This window comes from Anticarsia gemmatalis, chromosome Z (assembly GCF_050436995.1).
Source record: "Anticarsia gemmatalis isolate Benzon Research Colony breed Stoneville strain chromosome Z, ilAntGemm2 primary, whole genome shotgun sequence".
NCBI classification, from domain to species: domain Eukaryota; kingdom Metazoa; phylum Arthropoda; class Insecta; order Lepidoptera; family Erebidae; genus Anticarsia; species Anticarsia gemmatalis.
The window spans coordinates 11,454,819-11,477,330 of record NC_134776.1 but is presented as its reverse complement, the minus strand read 5'-3'; the positions used below and the strand labels follow the sequence as shown (position 1 = coordinate 11,477,330).

Sequence of the window (22,512 nt, the reverse complement as noted above, 5' to 3'; positions counted from 1 at the left end):
AAATCCAGAAAAAGTTTTTCGGGCTAGAAGCACTTCGAAACAAATAGTCCCTTGATTTTTTATAAAAACATTGTCACGGCCCAAAATGTCTTTAGAAAAATGTAGAATGGTTAATTCTTACTGATTTACAATCAAAAGTTTACCGAAAGACTGGTTTAAAGTATGGAAAAACCACAAAATCCTACAGGTCGAGTGCCATAATGACAATGCCCTAACACATCTTGTTAAACAACCGGCTGTTATGTGCACGAAAATAATCGAATAAATTAGTTTCTCGCCATACACTACAGTTTGACATCAAATGAATTTATTTAGTTCCAAAACGTTTAGAATAAATAGCATTAACCTTGATATTTCATCGGCACAAGAAACAGGTTATGCTTTTAAACACCCTGTTTTTGAGGGGTCTTCGGGAAAAATATTAAAAAAATATTTCGATCGGATAAAAATCTATCTAGATCATGCATAAGAATACACGAGAACACGATAAAGTAGTTTTCACTCACATATTTACCGTTTTTCATAGTTAGGCTCAAAATATAAGTAGTGGCCCACGTATATAGGATTGTTAAATACATTACACAGAAGGTTTGATCTCTAAATGTAATAATATGTAGGATTTTTAATTTGTTCGAAAGCCTGGGGAGCGTAATGATATTATGTCATTGGATTCGTCTTGATCCCGGGTACATACGCCCGTAATACGAGAATACCTTATACAACATTATTTTCGGAACAATATTGTCTAACGTAGATTTTGTTACGTATTCCTTTAAAAAATGTAGATTGAAATCAAAATCGTTGCTAAAAGCGATTCGTGGTATTTGTTTATCATCAAAAACTGTGTCACAAACACTCGACGGAAAAAATAACTGGTTCTATAAGCCAATATAAACCCTATCTGGGTCCATTAATTTTTGTAAGGGGATCCGATGCACTAAAAGCGACGAACAACGTAAACACGTTCTATCTCAATATTGTGCTCCAAGAAAAAAGAATGTGTCCATGTAATAGTCAGCCGTTGCAATAGCCATTTATTTTTCCCGTCCTCGCAAGCCCTCAGTTGACCTAGAAACCTGAGATCTTGTTAATCTAACTTCATTATTAAAGGCAGAGTATGTAATGATATTCAGAAATATTTTATTGGACTTCAGATGTTCAATTTCAGTCGGCAAAACTGTAATGCCAATTATTTTCTCAAGTACTTTCGCTGACGAAGCTGGACGTAGAGTATATAAGCCCCGACGTTTCTTTAAGTTAGATTGAGATGATAAAGTTTTGTATCATTTTAAAAGTTCCATAACACGAAATGAAAAAGCGGAACTTTTATGGGGTCACTCTGACTCCGCATATTTTTGCTAAAAATACCTCAAGATGTCCGTGATGTCAATGTCCAAATCCATGACATGATGTTTTTTACTTTTTAATACCAAACCTTCGATTCAATCCTACGGTATTCTTAAATAATATTTCAAGAAGAAACATAAAATGTGGACTAACTCAGTACAGTTAAATTAGTCACCTTCTGCAATTATTGTCCACCTTTAAAAAGTTAAGTTTAATGAGCCGAATATAAAGTATGAGATGTCGACCTACATCACACATCTTAATATAATGAAAGAGGGTGCGTGCGGCCATGAGACCCACGAACCCCTTTCTCAACCTTAGTAGAGATATAAAAAACGTAGAAAGTCCGCCAAGCAGAATAAGGAGACAAAATTGAACCATAAAGTAATAACATGAACAATTTATCAACACAACACAATATTCTAACAAACACGGTAACAATGACTCGTGTCAAACCCCCGTGAACCACGGCGACCTAATTTTTGCAATTGACTTTTACATTTCATAATAATTATGCGGAAAAAATAGCGCAGTGATTTGTTTTTCTCCCCTAAATAAGCGTAATACTTATTTTTGTTTATAACCGCTTTTTTTCACCACCATGATTGCGGTTTCACGGAAAAAATACCATATTGGAAATAATATGATTGCTTTTTCGTGGAACTTTTAGGTAATTAAAATAGGAACTCTTTATTTTGTTGTGGGTCATTAAACTGCAGTTTTAATTCAACATCAGTGTGGCAGACTAGCGTCGTTGCTGGCTGTTTTGAATTTAAAAAACTTCGCTCTCTCTAGGGAATACTAGGGTCACTGAAAATTGCAGTGCAAGGTCGTATCAAAAATAACTTTTATTTTATCATACAAAGCATCAAATTTAATATAACTTAGCTTAAACATCTTGGTTTTAATCAGCCGGAACAGGACTGTAGGGAGACTTTTGATTAAAACAAACGATTTTAAAACATCAAATTAAATAAAAAATCGATGTATTTTTCCTATTCATACGGCGAAAAGGTAAACACTGCAACAGATTAAGTGAAGTCACGTGCAACGTAAATGTGTTTCCCTTCTGTGACAGGAGACCAATAAAATCACAATATTATGATCATAATATTCATATTCTAACAGTTAAAATTTGCGGGCTGAAGGGTTCCATGGGTGTACCACGCCCGGTAGCACCGAGCTAGCACCGGGCTTCGAATGGCCACGATGTAAGATAAGATACGACCCCAACAAATATTCGCAGCTTTTATACGCAATAAATTATCGACAGTGTTTTATAGCTTTTTTTACATTTACACGGCTTTTCTGTAAAGATAGTATCAAATTACCGCCAACCTATTTTTAATTTCTCGTTAATATCGTTAAGTAAATTAGAGCACAAAGAAGATCGTTGTTGAATTAGGCGGCAAATTAATTAATTTCTTTATGTTTGATTAATAAGGTAATTGTAGATTTCATTACACTATTTTTGGAGGCAATAACCACTAAATTACTTCTAATATAGGCACAAAGCCGGACATCCCGGCCAAGGGCTGTTTGTTGTCACTTCATTTGATGTTTTGTTTACAACACGTCCAACTCTTTGTTTCTACCATAATTGAAATACATTTCATCAAAAATAATCCTTATAGATTTTACTTAGATGAACTTTAGTTATTCGAATTAAAGAAGTTGGTGTTATCAGTCATTATTTAAAAGATGTCAATTAAGTTGTCTGTAATTTTTGTGCTCTCTAGGAACTTGTAAAAAGATCTTTACCATTTACTAAAAGTGACATTCGCCCGACTGGTCCTCTTGTAGAGAGCAATAGAGATTGTGGTGCGGCGCGCTCTACGAAATAGAACAAATTCAAATATTTTTAAAAAAATTCTTATAAAATATTTGAGTTGGACCGTCCAGTATTTTCTCCACTCGGCAATGATCCCGATGTCCTACCGTCATTCTCGTGTCTTGTATTTCTAAGTAAATTCCACCGTTTATGAGTAAAGCTCAGATAAACAAACGACTTTAATTAAACCCTGGCAGATTTTAAGGCACGTACTCTTACTTTATTTAAGTGTATAAGCAGTCATTTTAATTTAGCAATATTTTAAGAGAGCTGTGAAGGTATTCATCTCATACATAACACATTAACATAAGTATTGCTGTTCTATGTATATTTGAAAGTATATTAGGAGTTCGTTATTAAGTTTATGCCAGATTAATGCGATTATTTTGTTACAATGAAACTGTCATAAAGACCATAAGTACAGTACCTCGATTCTCTACCATTATCGACTACCGACAACCGGCTGGCTATCGACATTTTGACATTTAGAATGTACTGCCAAAACAGTTTCTACGACGCCCGTCAGAGGCGCTGATCAGATTTTCATAAAAAAATCGAAATATCAGTTTTGATACTCGGCAGTATCGACTGTACAGAATCGCGCTACAGTACAGCGCTCTTAAAAGCACTACCTTACTGTCAAAAATGTATTCATGTCATGACCACATGATTTCAATAACAGATAGTCGAGACTGGTTCCCAGAGTAAAGAATAAACCAAAGCCTGTCTTAAAAAGTTCTTTTAACTCTAGTTTTTTTCTGAAGTTTAATTAAGAAATCAGAATGAAATCGCTTTTAGATGAAATAAGCTTATATTCTTAGCACTACTCATTTTAATCCATCTTTATTCCTGGCTCTTTTCACAGAAATTTATTGCATTACTGCATCTAAAAATGGAACAATACTGTCTAAGAATAAAATTAGATTATCGATCTTTGAACTTTTAGCTGAAATATAAGAAGTTATCGTACAAACAAAGAATTGAAGATAAAATTCCCTTTTTGCAAAACTTTTGTTTTATATTCCAGATTAAATATACACAAACGTAACTCGATGCAGTATTATTGGATTTCGTTCTTCAATAATCGTGTTGAATGTCAAACATTTTTTTATTGTATTCTCAAATTCAATGCATAAATTGTTGTTTGATTGACCAATTACGTCGTTTTACTCAATTATTTGGAACTTTACTAATCGCTCACTATTAAAACTACTTTTATCGAACATTTAGGTTTATAAAATAGTTATAACTTCTACTTTTAGAATTTATGATTGAGCATTCGTTAAATATATGGAAGTATACGGGAATTAAAACGTGAAAGTTCAAGTTATGGAATTCGTTAGCCTTGAAATGAACAACTTAGCTACCAGCTAAACCACTAACCCAAGAAAAAGTAATAAAGACTAGACACTTTCGTTTTCCTGTACAACTAGCCGACTGAGTCTGGCTTACCGGAGACATAGTGGAGTGTAAGGCGGATTAGTCTTTTATTATACCTGCACGATTATATTTTGAGACATCTACTATCCCGTAGCTTTCGGTTCGAAACCTTGACATTAAGATATATTTGAAAAAAGTGCTTTTGCTCATAACCTGTAAGTTGTTGATTTTGTTTATTGTTTTGAACACGAGCGACAACGACTCGATCGACTTTGATTATTAGGTACTTCTCTGTATAACAGAACAACTAATAATTGTTGTTGTAAGTCCATAATACTTTATTAGCCTATGTAGAAGGACCATTCTGCGATATTTTCTTCACCAATGTTATAATTTTGTACTTTTAATAAAAGTGTTCGCGTTTAAATACTTATTCTTGTAGCAGAGACAACTTTAAATCAAAAATTTAATGTTGATGTGAAATATCTAAGTCTGTTACAATTAATAGTTTCCTAACCCTGATTTAATAAATACTAACCCTCTTATTCATAAAAGTATATGAAGTTATGAAACGCTTATAAAGATTTTTGTTTCTTTCACTCCTTAGCGAAATGAAAAAAAGAAAACATATTTTAGTAGTCTTTAACTAAAATAAGTTTATAGTGTGTTTATGAATAGAAGCGTAAGAATACTTCTGACTATTTATCATTGATTTAATATTTCTCGACTTTAAAATATATTATTTGTTGCAGTTGAACTTCAATCCGATCACCTCGTTCCTCTTCACCTTGGATTTCTTCATCATCGTGCTGAACGTAAGTACCTTTTATTTTAATCACATTAAAGACTTATTTAAGGATCGATTTGACTAAATTTGAAATCATAAAAGATGTCGTACGTATAATATTAATATGAAAAAGTAAACTTTTGCTCTAATTATTTACTTTATCGGGAATATTTTGACATCATTTTTGCTTCCTTAAAAATTTTATCAGAAACATAGTTATCATCTTGAATAATAATCTGCGAAAAAGGAGGCCCTCAAAAACTAGGGCTGGAATTTGAATATTTTTTTAAAACTCTAAGCCTAAGGCAAATTTTTGGTGCGTGTCGGTTTGCGGTATTGGAAGTAAAACTGCAAAATATACGTCATGCCATCACCTGGGCTAGTAGATACAGTATTTCTAAGTACTTATGCACACATTTTTCGACGCCTATGCTTACCTTCCCTAAAAGACATTTTTCTATTTATTGATTTATAGCCTCTTTTCGGACATGACAGTATTTTCTTAATTTTCGTATAATGTTTCTTTGTCCCACTTCTGCGTGTCCTATTGCCAGGTGGCAAAGTCGTCCTCCAATCTTCTCCATTCTGGCCTTTCTATGGCTACTAATACTAATATTGTCGTGCTAACTTTTTTGAGGTCTAAAGAAATATATGATTTATAATTATAGACAGCATGTTAATTTGCTCTAAAGTCTGTTCAGCAATGCATGTGTGGGAGGTAAAACCAACATCTATGGCTCTGTGTAGGTAAACTAAAACCTGAGTGTTCACTGTCTCATTGGGCATTTATTGAAACAATGTGCTCGAAATCAAGTGTCGGAATTGAATAATCAACCAAATTAAATTGGCTATAAGGGCCCAATGGACGTAAGTAATTGTAGTTGGGACAGTTCGAAACTGACAAGTTACCGTGTGCCAAAAGCAGATCACTGGCTATAAACTCCATCGATTTATGTATAGTTTTACTACCCTTGCAGTAAACAGCGAGAATATCGAAGTTTCAGTAAAATGTATCTTAAGTTCAGTACGACAGAGTCTACAGTCCCGTTTTCAAAGTTTAAAACGTGAATAGGTACTTGAAAGATATGAATGAAACTACAAACAAACGCTGACATGTTCCGTAAAAATATCCCTTTGAAGTGATCGACAGATGAGTTACGTACCCATTTCTATAGATTGATATTTTATATGTTTGCGCTAACATATTCTATGCAAAATAGCTAGCGTTGGCAATGCTCAAATTGAATAAGTCTGCGTTCTAGAATTCTGAAGGTGAGAAAACTGTAAATTAAGAAGCTAATTTCCATAACACCCGGCAGACAACAAGACATGCAGTTAATTATTAAGATTCACGTGCCTGAACGTGTTACGTCACTTCCGAAGAGACGAGACGTGACTCACACCAACTTTACATAAACAAAGAGAAAATTTAATATCATTCAAACAAGTTTACACAATACAGAAACGTAGTAACACCGCAGTCATTATCTCATCCCTTCTAATGAAATATACCCTGACCTTATAGTAATAAATTAAAAATAAACATGGGGCGCGGCCGCTAAATTTAGACTGCATAACCTCTCGACCTTCCACACGAGTCCTAAAGGGTATACACAGACTGAATATAAAATAAGCACAAATAAATTATAAATGAATATTTTCATCTCTGCCTGTATACATGTATAACGCGGTTTTATTGCTGCACATTCTATGGCCTGGGATAAATTAGAAAAACCTTAGGTTTCGTTTAAACTTTCTCTTTGAACGTGTAAGTATGTGTTCGCTTGGTCTGGCTGAACTTTCTGTCGTCAAGTTTTCAACTGTTTACAAGTTAACACGGCTTCTGTCCCCACGTATTAGTTTCTCTTGACGCGGTCACCGATGACATTGCCACCTGAAGGTATTATTTATTTTTCTAAACTCGTATTTCAATTATCTTTGTGACAGTTACACTACATATATCTTAAATTAGTTTGATATTTGTGAAAATCCGTTGCTATCGGCAGGTACAATGATAAAGGCGTTGATTGACCTCAGTCTATTTTTACACCTACCCTTGCTCACTATTAGTTATACACATGGCTATAGAACAAAAACCTCATTAGAAAAGGCTTTCCAAATTAAATGACTGCCTGACAGAACATGAGAACTTAAATTAAATAAATAAAGAGAGAATTAAAATACAAGTACAAATTGTATGTTTAGACGTTCACCTTACATTTTAGCTATTAGCGTCGCGTTACATAAACCAAGATTGTTGGGTTCCTAATTCATACACTGTTAAGCGTGTAAACAATCGATGTCTTGTTTACATTAATAAACACATTGTTAACAAACATATAAAGACTATTCTAATTACCCGTATCTACGACAACTCGTAATCAATTCCATTAAAGGGTTTCAAAGGATCTAATTTTGAAATCAATCCAATTTAAACTAATAATCGGGGCTCGAAAGTTACGTAAACAGGCTTTCAGTGATTAATTGTTATAGTTAAAAACAGTTGAAGTTTCGTGGTGTCCATAGATTAGTGCAAACAATTGACTCTGACACGAAAAGCGATTATTATGAAGTATTCGCTTAGAAAAGCAAACCTTGTTATTTTCCCAGCGTTCTTTTATGCTTATTGTTTCGGAAACTTGATGTTTTCCCTCACTTGTTTAACAAACCAGGACGGACAAAGTGACAAAAAGATTTTCTATCTCCGAAGTTCACATATTCTGTCTGCTCAAACGTGAAACACATCCACGATAGCTTTTTCTACGATCGTTAGTACCACGTGGCTCGAAGTTTGAAAGATATTGTCGACGTTTTTCTTTTACTTTATACTTTTGAAGAGTTAAAGTTTGTGATATCGATGTTTTTCTAGTAGATAATCGTGTTTTAAAACTTAAAATCACATAAATAGCTTAGGAAGTTCAATGAATTTGTGTATGGAGTCTAACGACGTTAACGTATGGACGTTTGTGTGTTTATTGCCACCGAGGACCTAAACGTTCCGACCGATTTTAATCCATTTAGTCTGTTGGCGTTCGCCATTGGCCATGCATCTCAGCCTGTGATGTGGTGACCATCGCACCACATTTCGATTGAGGTGCTTATTCTGCATTCTGGTGAAAGGCGATAATTCCAGTGGCTATTGCTTAAATACAAGTTGAAATTGTTCATTTAATAGTCCTGGTTTACTTACATAATTATAGCTTACAGTATCTGTCAACATTGTCTGTAGTCACTGTCTTGCCTTATAGCCCTTTGGCCTCTTGTTTGTTATGAGATTTAGTACTGGCGGGTGGAAATGGTAATTATTCCTACTCTATTTCTTTATGTAAACAGCGGCAGAAGTACTGCACTCGGTAAAACAACAGCCCTCTCTTTGCACTCGGTTTGAATACACCTCGCCTATTCCCAATGTTCGCTATACTCGCCAGAAAGAAATTAAAGTGTACACGTTATCAATTCGAGGATGTGTTGTATGAACCTTCGCGAGTATCGAGCCGATTCAATTTGCGAGATGAAATAGTAAAACAACATCCATCTCGGTTACACTCGCGGTTCTATTTCCTTCAATGAAAATACTGGAATATGGGTCCTTGAAAATTGTGTAGGCTTTGAAACTGCGTCGGTGTTTGTTTGATACTCTTCAAATATACCTGAGTACTAGAGCATTTATCATTTAAATAGATTAACGTGTATTTAAATGTAAATCAATTCAAAAACTAGGGCATATTAACTATGATTTAAGCTAAAATCTTTCAGAACCATGCCACGCCACAATAACAACAAAAAAAACTTTTATCAACGCAAAATGTCCAGAGTTTATCTTGCCCGAAGCAGGCCAGTCACACGCTTCTTTTTGGGTTTAAAAGCCAATAAAAATGGTAACTAAATGGTAACGTCACGGGCTCAAGCCTCGCTCGTAACGTTGCTACCACGACGTACTCTAATTAGTTTAGCCTTACTACCCTAAACCTTTTTACTCGTGGCGGCTGATGACAAAAAATGTGACAACACTAACGACTGGAACAAAAACGGCGCGGCCTCTAATGCAAATTAATTATTTTCACGGAAAATTAAGTCCGTAGTTTTACGTCGCAATTAATTAACTAAATGAAGTTAAGAAGAATGAATAACGAATGCATAAAAAATCCCTTTGTGTACGTATGTTTATGACGCGCTATTTAGGAAGCCGGTTGCCAAAATATCCATAAGCGTTTTTTATCAGCACGCTTAGCTCTGGCTAATCTCAGCCGAAGGTGACATTCCGAGCTAGATTCAATACCGCAAGGAAGTATTGAATTTTTCCGTAAGGAATGTCTTAGTAGCAAGCGCCTGGAAGCTTATAAACTATGTCTGACGTTCTACGTGATAGAGCCTAGAGCGTGACAAGTGAAAATTCTGGTTATTAATAAAGGCAACACAGGCGAGAAGTTATGTTGGAATAACATATTTTAAGCAGCAAATTTTTGGTGTGAAATTTTTATACCTCCTCAATATTTCTTCTGCAAGTTATGTGACGTCGAGTTATTAAGTAAATCTTTTGGAAATAGTTAACCAGCAATGCGAAAGAAAGTCAGACCTCTTAGTAAACGACATCACAAACATATTTTCAGAGCAAATACACGAGTTAAATATTAAATATGCCATAACATGATTCAAATGAAAACCGATAACCTATAAAACCGAAACGTGGAATTTACGACATATTAGAGCGTTGTTTGAGTGCCAAAGTGATGTTCTAAATGAATTTGTTAGGAAAATTTGTTGTAATTTTTTCCACCTCTAAAAGCTACGAATAAATTACAAACACCTGTTTCAATTCTGAAAAGCCTCACATTGCTTTTTTCGCTTCGAATAAAACCAATCTTTTTTCAACTCCTAAATCAAATGATGTAATGTTTTTACAAAAATAAAATAGTTCGACGTTGAAACGGTGTCGGTTGTCCCGCTGAAACGTCGTCGCTGACATCCATCTTGTATTGTATTTCTACTTCAAACAAACGGTGGAGCGTTTTGAACGATAGCTTAACTTTAAACAGAAGGACTTCCGACAGTCGCCTCTGACAGAAGCCGCCTGCCTTTGGTTCGACAATCATTAATGTCGTTTACATGTTACCACAATCGAACAACAGTGAGTTTACAATCGCCATTTCGTTAAATAGTACAATAACATCGGTGTCAGTCCTATTACGGTTGCCAGAGTCGTAACGCTATAAGTTTAATTATTTTTTTATTGATGATAAACCACGAAACAAATATATCAGACATAAAACGTTACGAAGATTAAAATCGTTAACTCTTTTAATAAAAACGATTGTGCGGGAGCGGGTCTATACGTAAGTACCGTCACTTTAGTGGCACTTCGAACTGACGACTAGCTATCAATCTTGTTAAAGGACTTCCGAGAGGTCTCTCGTTCACATTCACGTTGGGACCAATATAATGTGCATAATGTTGTTTGACATATTACCATCGCGGCGAAGCACGTTGCCACGTTAACCTCGAGCCCTGCCGCACTGATACATGTGAATAGAGCTTCTTTTTACTTTGATTGATTACTCCTATAGAATAAACTGTACGGATCGACGCAATATATATTGTTTTCTCGTTGAAGGTTAGGCCTATATTGGGTTTTCATTATTGCGTCGCGACAGTAGTTGTGAAATGTTCAATTCGAAGCAATATACTGTAGCTACCGAATTATACGAAACTATTCAAAGGATCTAATTGAATGAGAGTTGTAACAGCGGCGCCGGTTCAAATGTCGTGTGATGTCGTCGCGGCCCCGTCCTGCACCCGGCCCGTCTCTCCAACAATTTGTTAGTGAACCATCGTTTTAGGACTGCCTCGTGCCGGGTTCGTAACGGAATGGGATAAAGGACACAAAATTGACGCATTTTATTGATGCGTCCAAACGTGCTCTGGATGTTTATCTACAATTTGGGAAAATATTTTGCAACATTTATTGTACGTGGAGTGACACGACTACAGTAGAATTTTGTTCATGTTACTTTGTATGCAAAGGTTTTTACTTCAACAAATATTCTGCTCAGAGTTTAACTTCTATTCAAAAAACGATTTTCACAAGTGTAAAAGGCATTAGAATGATGAAATAGCTCAAAATTAACAATCTTTTACGGGCTAGGATATGGTACAGACGGGATGCCAATCCTAAATACAGTGTAATAATATACGTCAAAATATTCAGTCAATATGAAGAGGTATATTTTCTGTTGTTCTTCAAAGGTTAGATACAATTGCTTTGAGGAAAAAATAATCGTTTCAAGGAAAAGAGCTTTGTATCTTGTTATTAAGGGTGGCCTACACAATCCTTAATATTGTAACGTTTTAGATGTTCCACTTAAGAAGATTAGCGACAAGTATCTTTGTGTACATTATTTATCAAAGTAATAATAAAAAGAATCAACTAATCATTAAGATGTATATTTCGTAAGACGGGCCCTTTTGTATGACAAGATTTTTATATGAACAAAGGAAGTTTGTGAGGATCGTACCAAGTGGCGTTATCGTGTCTCTGCCTACCCTAGGAGTTGATCTGTAATGTTATCAATATAATCGTCTGCTATTTGATCATATATTATCTTTATTCAACGTACATTCTTACCCCAAAATTAACGGATTCGTGGAATAGTCATTACATTTTTGCATTTCAAATTTAACATTCGCCATATTTAATATCATAATCACACCATAAAACTTCAAATGTTTCATGTTCATTGAACTTGTACCTGCTACAAGATATCTCTATTCGTCCGAGAGAGTTAAAAATACTATTTTAAAAACCTTTCATAAAAACGTGAAACTAATAAAGAAAGAAAGCTATGTTCGAGATAAACTAACAATTTTATACTCAAACCTTTATAGAAATAAAATATATAGAATGAAAAGTTTCACCATTTGCATACCTCAGCTCGTCACAAACACCCCTGAAATAATTCCATGAATTAATTTCGCTTTAAAATCCTGTCATGGAGAGCCAGGAAAAAAAAGCAAAAAACGTAATTCATGACAAAAATAAAATTACTAATTAAAGCTCATGACTAAACGCCTTTTGCAAACAATTACCGTTTAATTTATTTTAATTTATCATTCAAAGGACTAACGGTATCTGATATTTTTAACGGAAGGCGGAAATACGGAAACGCGTGAGGGAGGGTTCCGCCCATCCATTAAAAATAAAGTGCTTTTGTAATTTAGTAATTATTAGGGGTCAAGAATATTCTAGAAGCTATCTGTACTGTTGCTTGTCATTGACTGTTACTCTACACTACGAGTACATCTGCCTCATAATCCTTCAAAAGTTTTAAGACCAAGTGCGATGAGAAACAATTTACTTATGGGATACAACTCAAATAATCCGCGTATTCTATATTAAATGTAGGTAATATAACTTTAGGTAACATTTGGTTTTAATTGAATCTACATGTAACATAAATACAAGTAATCCCATACCTTTGTCGCCGCGTGATATAATTCGAGCAGCGCCGAGGGACGCATGTAGTTACCTATTTCCCTTCTTTATAACACCCGAACCCTCATGGGGAACGGGTATCTAAAATGAGGTCAGTAGGTTCGGATGTACTTCCCCTACCTGTATCCGAAATACCTAATTATAAATACTTTATGGATACCACACTATTCAGTGTGGTCGGTCGATTAAGTGCGATATTATAGGAGTGCCTTCACAGCCGTAATAAACATTACCTGGGGACCAGGATTGTAGGTCAGATCTGGGCCGGCCAGAATCTATACTTAATATTATAAAGCTAAAGAGTTTGTTTGTTTGGTTACTACTGGTCGGATTTGAAAAATTATTTCAGTGTTAGATAGCCCATTTATCGAGGGGGGCTATAGGCTATTATATCATCACGCTACGACAAATGGGAGCAGAGTACCAAAAAATGTTACAAAAACGGGGAAAGTTTTGACCCATTCTCTCTTATATGACGCAAGCGAAGTTGCGCGGGTCAGCTAGTAAAATATAACTCGACCATCTTTTCAATTGTATGGCAATATTTATAAAGTAGGCCACTCGACACGTGGGTTCGATTCCCACGCGGAAGCTTAGTAGCATGTCAAGTGCAGCAATTGTCTTAAATGAAATAGCAGGCTACTTGAGACATAAAAAGAGACGCGTATGTAAGAACTCAGGAGATTGAGGAACTTGTTATAAAACAATAATATTAAATCTATTACGATACCTACATATATTTATGACCATTGTAAATTGAGACATCGGTCTAATGAACGATCATACTTTAGGAGAAAATAAATCGATAAATTAAAGCCCACTATGAGTCTATCGAGTTTGGTTCATGTAAAAAATTGAAAATAAACAATAGGATAATAATAATTATAATTAACTTCAGAAGCCCTTATACCGTATTTTCACTCCTCTGAAACTCAAGGAGCCGTATACTCTCGTCTCAAATGTGTGCTGATTTCCACATACTTATAATAAGTAGAATATCAAATTATGAGTGGAAAAATACACCGAAAGCGTAAACTCTCCGATTTTCCAACCAACAGAGGCAGTTCTCGGGACATTGTGAAAACTTTATAGAACAACAATCGGTGTAGTATTACGCACCATTTGATTCTGTGCTTAAAGTGACCGCGTCGTGCCGCCTTGTGACCGCCTTCCGCCCAATAGCCGCGGGCACGATTAACTAAACTTAAAGCTATTATTTGTAAGGTCGGCAGTATGTTTAAGTTGAACACACGAGTGCTCTCACTCGAAGTAGTTTATGAAAAAGGGCAAATTGTTCTAGTATGTTGTCAAGCGGTAGTGTAATAATAGGCTGCTATCCAATCAAAAATATACTAATTAAATAGCGAGCGAAATATGGTATATAAATGTTAAGTTTATTGTTATAAAAAAATCACGCGCATTGTTTCCAAAATTCATATAATTCTTTTAATTATGACCAATGTGACCAATCGACGCACCTCGGAAAAATGTTAGATGTAAAGCTTAAACACGTCCAGCAAAATAAATAAAAGTAAAATACCATTGTGTTTCAAGATCCAATTAAGTGTCCTCTGTACACTACGCAGTCCTGTAACACAGCGGCAATAAAAGACCATTCAATTTAAAGACAATCAATTGTACTAACTTTACGACGATCGATACATCGATTAGGAAAAATAAGTGTATTCCTGCGCAGTTACACACGTTCAATACAGATTCGATCAATCAAATCATACGTAGGTTAGACTGTATGCGATAAGCGGAAAATTGGATGTGGTTGCGCAACATACAACCTCATCTTTACTTGATACCAATATTATGATACGCTTCAACGAGAACCACCGGCACACTCGAAATTATTGAGAAATAACTTCTATATTGATATTATATAACGTGTACGTTTTTCCGGCCGTGTACTGAATGAAATATTTACCCCTCATTTGGTTGTTTCATTTATATTACTAACGTCTTTCTCAGCAATTTCAAATGAGAAGAAACAGCTATTGACCAGCTCGAACTGGATATTTTTCGAAAGCTTTAACACAGAGCAGTATTTTCTTAAAATGTACGAGTTCTCGGAGCACTAAGTGAAAATAATCCGGCGCGTCAAGTCTGACCTGATTTCAGGTCCTAATATAATAACAAAATACGCGTCTTTCGACGAAAACGTTTACCCAAGTTTAGCACGCGACAAACAAAGCTTCGAAAGTTAAGGAAAAAAGGCTGAAATTTATGTAAACCCTCGAAATGTCGGCGGTGAGTAACTGGCGACACTCCTGAGGGACGCATTACACGTCGTGAAAGGAACAAACTTACTCGACTTATCTAATATCACTGCCTTTTAGAAATACCTAGTAGGCCTCTTCTCTAAGAAGATTAATTATTTGGAGATTACTTTCTAATTACTAATTAGCTTCTTGCCAGTTCAATGCTCGTTCTACCAGCACATCGTTAACGATTTCGTATTGGTAAAAAATACATAAATATGAATTCGTGGAATCAGGAATTCCTACGTATATGATGGCGCTGTTATCCCATACTAACGATGTCACCTTTCCTCTACGTATAGGTTTCTTTTGATTTCTCTGTGATGTACAAAACACGCCTCAAATCAAACGCACTGCACGGCTGCACATCCTCCAGTCCCAACTTATCAAAAGAACATTCTCCCTTAGATCTGTGTACGGCTTTTTGAACCCTTTCAAAATATACCTTTTTGTCCGTTTTCGAAGAATGGTTCTAACTAGTTCTTTAGAAAACTATATGTAAATTTTCTAGGTATATATTTTAATTATGATCTCAACTGACAAGCTAAGGACAAAATTAACCTGTGCTTTGTTTCCTAGAAATGAAATTGGGAGTGCAGCAGAATATCACGTTAAAAAGGACCAGCTTTCATTTTAAACGGACGGTGTCCCTACTTTGAATTTTTTGTAGTGAATAGAACGTCGTTTATTAAGGTGTCTGGTATATTACACCTGTCACTGCAAACTCCCTACTAATAAAGTGAAAGTACAACAGACTATTAAATTATAAGCAACGGCGTTATAATAAAACACCTAGGTAGATTAAAAAATCGCACAGACACGGCCGTGTGCAACTGCTAGATGTCAAAATATAAATAAGTATTTGTAGCTAAAAATATATCACTATTGCATTCTTGAAATTCTACATTTCCATTTTCGCTCGATATATTTTAGTCCCACGCAATAAGATGCCAACCATTTACCGGACACTTTACTGAGAAGTTCCTAATAGAAAAAGCCATATTCATGCAATACTCGATCAGGGACCCCGTGTCCGCAAGCACGTACGTGTTACAGACATGAATTGATCTAAAAATAACAGTTACACTACTTTTATGAAACGTTGAGTGCCGTATTTTGCCGTATTTTAGTCGCTTTTATTTTGTTCATAACTTAGTATGCGATTTTCCATGCATAAATTACCGCTAGCAACGCGTTGATGGATTCTCAAGTTATTCATGATCGGCATTTGGGTCCGAAAAAACAATTCGCAGAACAATTTTAGAAGTATTTCAATTATAATATTATTGAGAGAGTTGGGGAAATACGAAACAAAATAAGGAAGAAAGATGATATTTATAAAAATCTTTGATATCTGAGTAAAACAGTGATTTTTATGCAAATCCATTTGTGTTTCCGAAATTCGGCTGATATGCAAATTATCATGAAGTTTTGACCTTGGCTAACATGTAACAAAGTGGCTAAACGCGTGTAAAGTTGGCTCGCTCGGAATGATAGTTGATGTTGGTACGGACAACATGGGCTCGAGCGAGTTTGTGCAGAACACGAGGCGGGGGTGCAGACTTAGGGTGTTCAGTCGAGCAAAAGGGATGGAACTAGTTCAAGGGCACTTCAAGGTACGTACGGCCCCGCTTTAGGCTTTCGTACAGGGGGAGGGAATTTTCGAACCCCCAACCAGGAACATGTAACTTCATTGTTAAGTTTAAGTAAACCGAGCTACGAGACTTTTAGTTGTTCCATACCGCATAGATTATTAATGAGCATGTTCGAGGATTTCGCAGACGTTCTACTTTATTTGAATATTAGACATCCAGTATAAAATGAAGCTACGAATTTCTAGAGGCTTCCAAACAGTGTTTTCTTCTCGTACATATGTACAGAAATCTAACAAACATTGTATATTTTATTTAGACGGTAAAGGACTCGATATCGGCTTACTCGACGAGGGTTCACGCTCAAAATATGTCAGTCACTTGTTTGTAATGTGGGCTAATTAACAGCCGGTCCCTATGAATTTCAATGTTTACTGTTCTGTAAGAATTACTCGAGAATTACAAGACAGAACAATTAAACAATTTGAGACTAAAATGTACAATTGATACTATGAATCATAATAATACAAAATATTATGGCAATCAAAACAAGTCGATTCATTTTCCGAAATAATTTTATAATTAAACATTCCACTCCGCGGTATTGTGGTTGCCTCAGATACTTTAGGAAGTATCTGTTGAAATAATTTATTAGATTTTAATAGGCCTATACTTTAGTTTAACCACATCATCAGTGGGGTTCCCAAACCATTATGAGACTGTTTAATTTTGTGGTACTGGTTGATTAAAACGCAGTTTTCAAAGGCATATTAGATTTAAATTTAAATTATAGCTTTTCGGTTTTCATGAAGTCAGTGTCCAGAAATTAGCTTTAAAATCGACCTAGCTTGCGTTTTGAAGTTATAAGACGAATTCTAAACTTCAGAGGAATTGAAATACAAAAATTATACACTACAACAATAACTTTTCAATACAAACTTGTACGTTATATTTCCCTTTATTAACAATTTTGTTATAAAAATACATTAGTTTCAATCACAATTACTGAAACTGATCGACAATATAAACAAGACCTTCATAAATCATCGTAAAGAATATTGATATATTTGAACGTTCACCGATGCCATCTATAAATATTCGACGCTGTGAAAAATGTGCTCGTTACTTGGAAAGTTACGAACCAATTTAATTAAAAGATTATTTCTGGACTCTATTATTAATACTCAAACAAGGAAATCATATAACTTCTCTATCTCTATCAATATTTAACTTTGCTCTATAATCAAATATAATTAAGTTATATTTTGCCTATTATGACTTGATGAATAGTAATTGCCTAATTAATCAGAAACCTTAAATAATAAATGGATGGATGGAAATCTTCTCCAACGCGTCCATTTTTATACTTCATACCTTATGTTATTTTAACAATTTGACCAATATAAGAAAAAGTTACAGTTCAAACTAAAACGTGCTCAAGTTAAAGTCCATTTGAAATATTTCATTCGTTATAAATTAAGTCACATTCCAAGCGGAAAATTCTAGATCGAAAGTTAGCCAACATATTCCGAGGAAGCCCGTTTCCCTGCCGGTAGTTGTGATAAACATTTTAAAAGTTTGTTGCGACCTTGAAACTTCGATAGACTTCGTAACCGTTGAAAGAGAAAGCGAGAGGCTAGATTCCTAGAGTACCTACACTTCTAGGAGCAATGAAGCAACAGGTTGCGATGCACACGTGCACCGGCCGGCTAACTCCGACTCAATACCTATGTACTTGTACTATGACAGTTTAATACGTGCTCCGTTCATTCACGTCAACACCCGCCTTACAAATTTCGCTTTTAGTTGACCGCTATTCCGTTTCAGACGTTTTAAGAGCTGGTGCTGTAGCTTTGAAATGACGTGGATGAGTCTATGCACTTTGCAGCCGGTCATTGTTTACAGTATTTTATTGGCCTCGTATAGTTTTTGTTATATAGTTATTTGATCTAACGTAACGTAAAATCTAATTTCAATTGCTGAACTTCTCGTCTCTGGTTCTACTGAATTAATAGGTACTCATTTCGTTGCAATGCTAAAAAATAGAGCTAGGGAAACTTGTACAAAAAAATCATTATACAAGTAACTCAGGTGCCTAGCGCCACAGAACAGTTTAAAAAGGCTTTACAAGGCACCCCTTGTTTGTTGGACGGAAAGTTAAGTAGGTGACCCGCGAAGTAACAAGTCTTATCTCAAGTTACCCTTCTCTGTAAATACTTAAATGGTGGCACGATTGGGGCGATAACGACACACGTATATGATGAAATTGGTGAAGGAAATATAAAAAATAGTTGACTCCCGCAACTTCGCTTGTGTCGCGTTAGAGAGAATGGGTCAATTTTTTCCCCGTTGTTGTAACATTTTTTACTGGTACTCTGCTCTTTTTGGTCGTAGCCTGATGATATATATCTATATATATATCTATAGTCTATAACCTTCTTCGATAAATAGGCTATCTAACACTGAAAGAATTATTCAAATCGGACCAATTGTTCCTGAGATTAGGGCGTTCAAACAAACAAACAAACAAACTCTTCAGCTTTATAATATTAGTATAGATGACGAATGTCCTATAGACGAAGTTAAGTGGATGTATAAACTCGTTCATAGTTCTCTTGCGAAGTAATCAAACTCGGCAGACAAGTCGTCAAGGTACAGTCTAGAATCAAACAGTAATGGAACTGGAAAAGTACTTTAACATATTATATTAGCACACCATTACATGTATACCTTGAACACAAATAGCAAAAACATTCCGATATTGAAAATCAAACGACTGAATATTTGTATTACAAAGCAAATAAGTACCAATGCGGTCAGCATTTTCGTGTCAACAAATTAATATGTTAATATGTCCGTAAGCCTAGTGGGGTGAAATTGCAAGGGCGAAACTTTTGCAAAACAAATATTGATATTGTTTACATACATAAAATGACGCCTCTTTCCAATAATAGCGAAAAGTAGAGACCAGAGAACGCCACTTGGACCAAAGAAGTTTGTAAGGATCTTAATCCTTACAAACTTCTTTTGCTTTATTCACATCCATACATCTTGTCGTATAAGACTGTCGGTTTCGAATACTATGCACCTGACCTTTCTGCGAGACATCACTGATAATAATATGATGCTTGCATGTCTTTCTAGGATGTCCCGGTGTTTTCCTTTACGTCTACTCAGTGAAATTTTTTTCGTCATTCTCTCTACATGAACAAAACATCTAAGCATACCTTTTTCAATCCTTGTCACTACATCTTCTTTCAAACCACAACCATTCCTTATCATATTTATTGTTTAATAGATTACAAATGAAATTCTACGTACATTTAAAATAGAAGATCAATGGTTGGTTACCTAAATGCATAGTTTTACGCAGTAATGTCGTTTGGAGTGAACATTTCCAATACTTTTACACATTCATTGTCGCGCTTATTTCCTATGCATCCCGCCGCGGATCTTCTGATTACAATATGCAGCTGTGAACGAACAATACACATGTAATATATTATAACAAACGAATCTATCTTCAATCTACTTCGTAATATCTTTTCAAATTGACGTCTGCAATTTTCTATTCGTTGCTTCGTTTTTCATTATCTACGTACAAGAAGCTAATGAAAAATACATATACTAGAGAGATAGATAGATTCTATACAATGTTTATTGGCATATAAGCTCATGTTGATTGAAATGGGAATACTAATAGTCAATTTACTATCCGAGATAGACAGCGGAACTGATAGTTTAAGCGTAAGGATCTGACGGTTAGTTGTAGGGAACCGAATTTAATGTCAAGTCTGCAGCGGACATGAATAGCGTTCAGTAGTTAGACACGGACTTCGATACCAGAACTCTGACCTTCTAAAATGTGTTGAAGCTTTTCGGCAATATTAATATTACGAACACTATAGCTTCTCTATATTATCCTATATTATAATATTCTTTTAAAATTATACGGAACAGTTTATATTTAAGAGTAATGAAATTGCTTACATTGACAACTTTTACCTTAAACAATAACGGCTTGCTTTCCCAGAGTAGTTTTTATTTGCTATTAATGAATTACATAGTACGTAGTATTTATTCTTATCCTTCTCACTTAATCTTTAGTGTTATATTTTTTTAAAGAGAAACTCTTTGAAATGCTAACACTTAGCGTCGTTTACTTAGAACCCTTGACAATGCTTGAGTTCACACACCTTTGTACTTCTTCTACGTTTGTGTAATATTCAAGTACAGTCACAAACCTTAGCAGCTGCTCGCAGCAAGTTTTTAAAAACCTCTCTTCACTGAAGAATACTTAAACAGCTCTGTTATTTTAGTTGGACTTTGTAGTTAGTTAACCCTGAGTTCTGTAGCTGGCTGTACTTTAGATTGAGTTTACATATTTTTCTATCATACCCTCTTCACAGTTCAATGTTCCGAGGTCGGGATCAGTTCTATAGCTCTTCTTAGGTATTAGTGGCTCTATGTTACAAACACTAGAGAATACTGTCTATCACTGACCAGCTTATGATAATGTCGTTTAACTCCCACGAAGTTTGACTTAGCTTGACCGCTAGTCTCAATAACACTAACTGTTGCTGACAATGTCATAACAATATTATATCGTAATGTTCATATATCATAACAATGAGCGCGATATAAATGGGCTCCTGAGATGTATGTACATTTCCTTACGGAGATGAAACTACGATTGCTGATGTGTTCACATAAAAGAAGGGTCACTATTTAGGAAGGGTCCCGGATATTCATCAGAATGTAATATGTGCCCATTATACCCATTTGTACAATATTTCAATTTGGAACACCGGCTTGCATGAAAGAAAATTATTTTTAACTATCTTAGAAAATGGTGATAAAAATATATTTTCTAAATATACATTTTCTTAATAACGGGTTTAAACTTGTGGGTCTTCCTTCCTTGCTGTGAGCTAAAATAGAAAATTACTTACTATGTGCATGAATAGGATAGCATCGGCATGATACAAAATTAATCAGAAGTTCGATAAGTTTACAATTTAACCTACATTGTAAAATGAACGAAAATGTTCTGTGGAGCAAAATATACCAAGAATAGTTATATGTTTTATTAATAAAAGCTTACATTTTGCCTGCCGTTTTAAAATATTTTAGTTTCGTCACACTTGTTTAATTCAGCATGTGTTGGATATTATCACGTTTTGTATGCTATGTACCTTCGAACATATTTTTTTACCGATGGCTTTCTTATAACTTCCGAAATCCACTTTGCACGGTACAGAATTCAAAACAAGGGGCTTTAAACTGTTTGCAAAACCAATCTTTAAAATTGCTTGCGTGAAACGGGGCCGAGTGATAACGAAAAGGGGGGTGTACCTGAAGAGAGGATGGGGGTCTTTCGGGTGTCTTAATCGTTCCGTTGCTTTTGTAACAAGCGTTCCGTAAAATATAACGCCATAGATGATCAGATTTAGACCTTTGAAGAGCCACGTACGTGTACGTGTGTTTAGCTAAAATCGAACACGCGTTTTATGTACTAATTGAAGTAAAGCTTTGGGCGTCTCCGATTTGTATAAATTACGTTTACGGTTCGTATTTAAAAGGGCAGTAATGAGAAAAAATCTATTCTCACGGACGATTTGAATATCAAGTGGAGTAACAACCTACGTGTATTATAAAGTCTTCTCTGCTTTTACCGGGCAAATAAAGGCACAAAACGATGCAACCCTTATCGGCTACAACATTTTTAAGCAACATCAAAATCGAACGCGTTTATCGCAACCCTTTCATTTTCTTTCCCGAGAGATACGATCCTTGCAATTTACTGCAATTAATTAAAA

General features: G+C 35.2%; 1 protein-coding gene across 4 annotated transcripts in view; it reads left to right on the top strand.

Annotated features, from left to right (window-relative positions):
* The window catches only part of LOC142986396 (uncharacterized), a 122,282-nt gene that overhangs the window by 63,249 nt on the left and 36,521 nt on the right, over positions 1-22,512 (top strand). For all 4 annotated transcript variants that reach the window (XM_076134882.1, XM_076134883.1, XM_076134880.1 and 1 more), the window contains exon 6: positions 5,311-5,373. In XM_076134882.1, the coding sequence (XP_075990997.1) occupies positions 5,311-5,373 (63 nt within the window). The remainder of the gene's footprint in view (positions 1-5,310; positions 5,374-22,512) is intronic.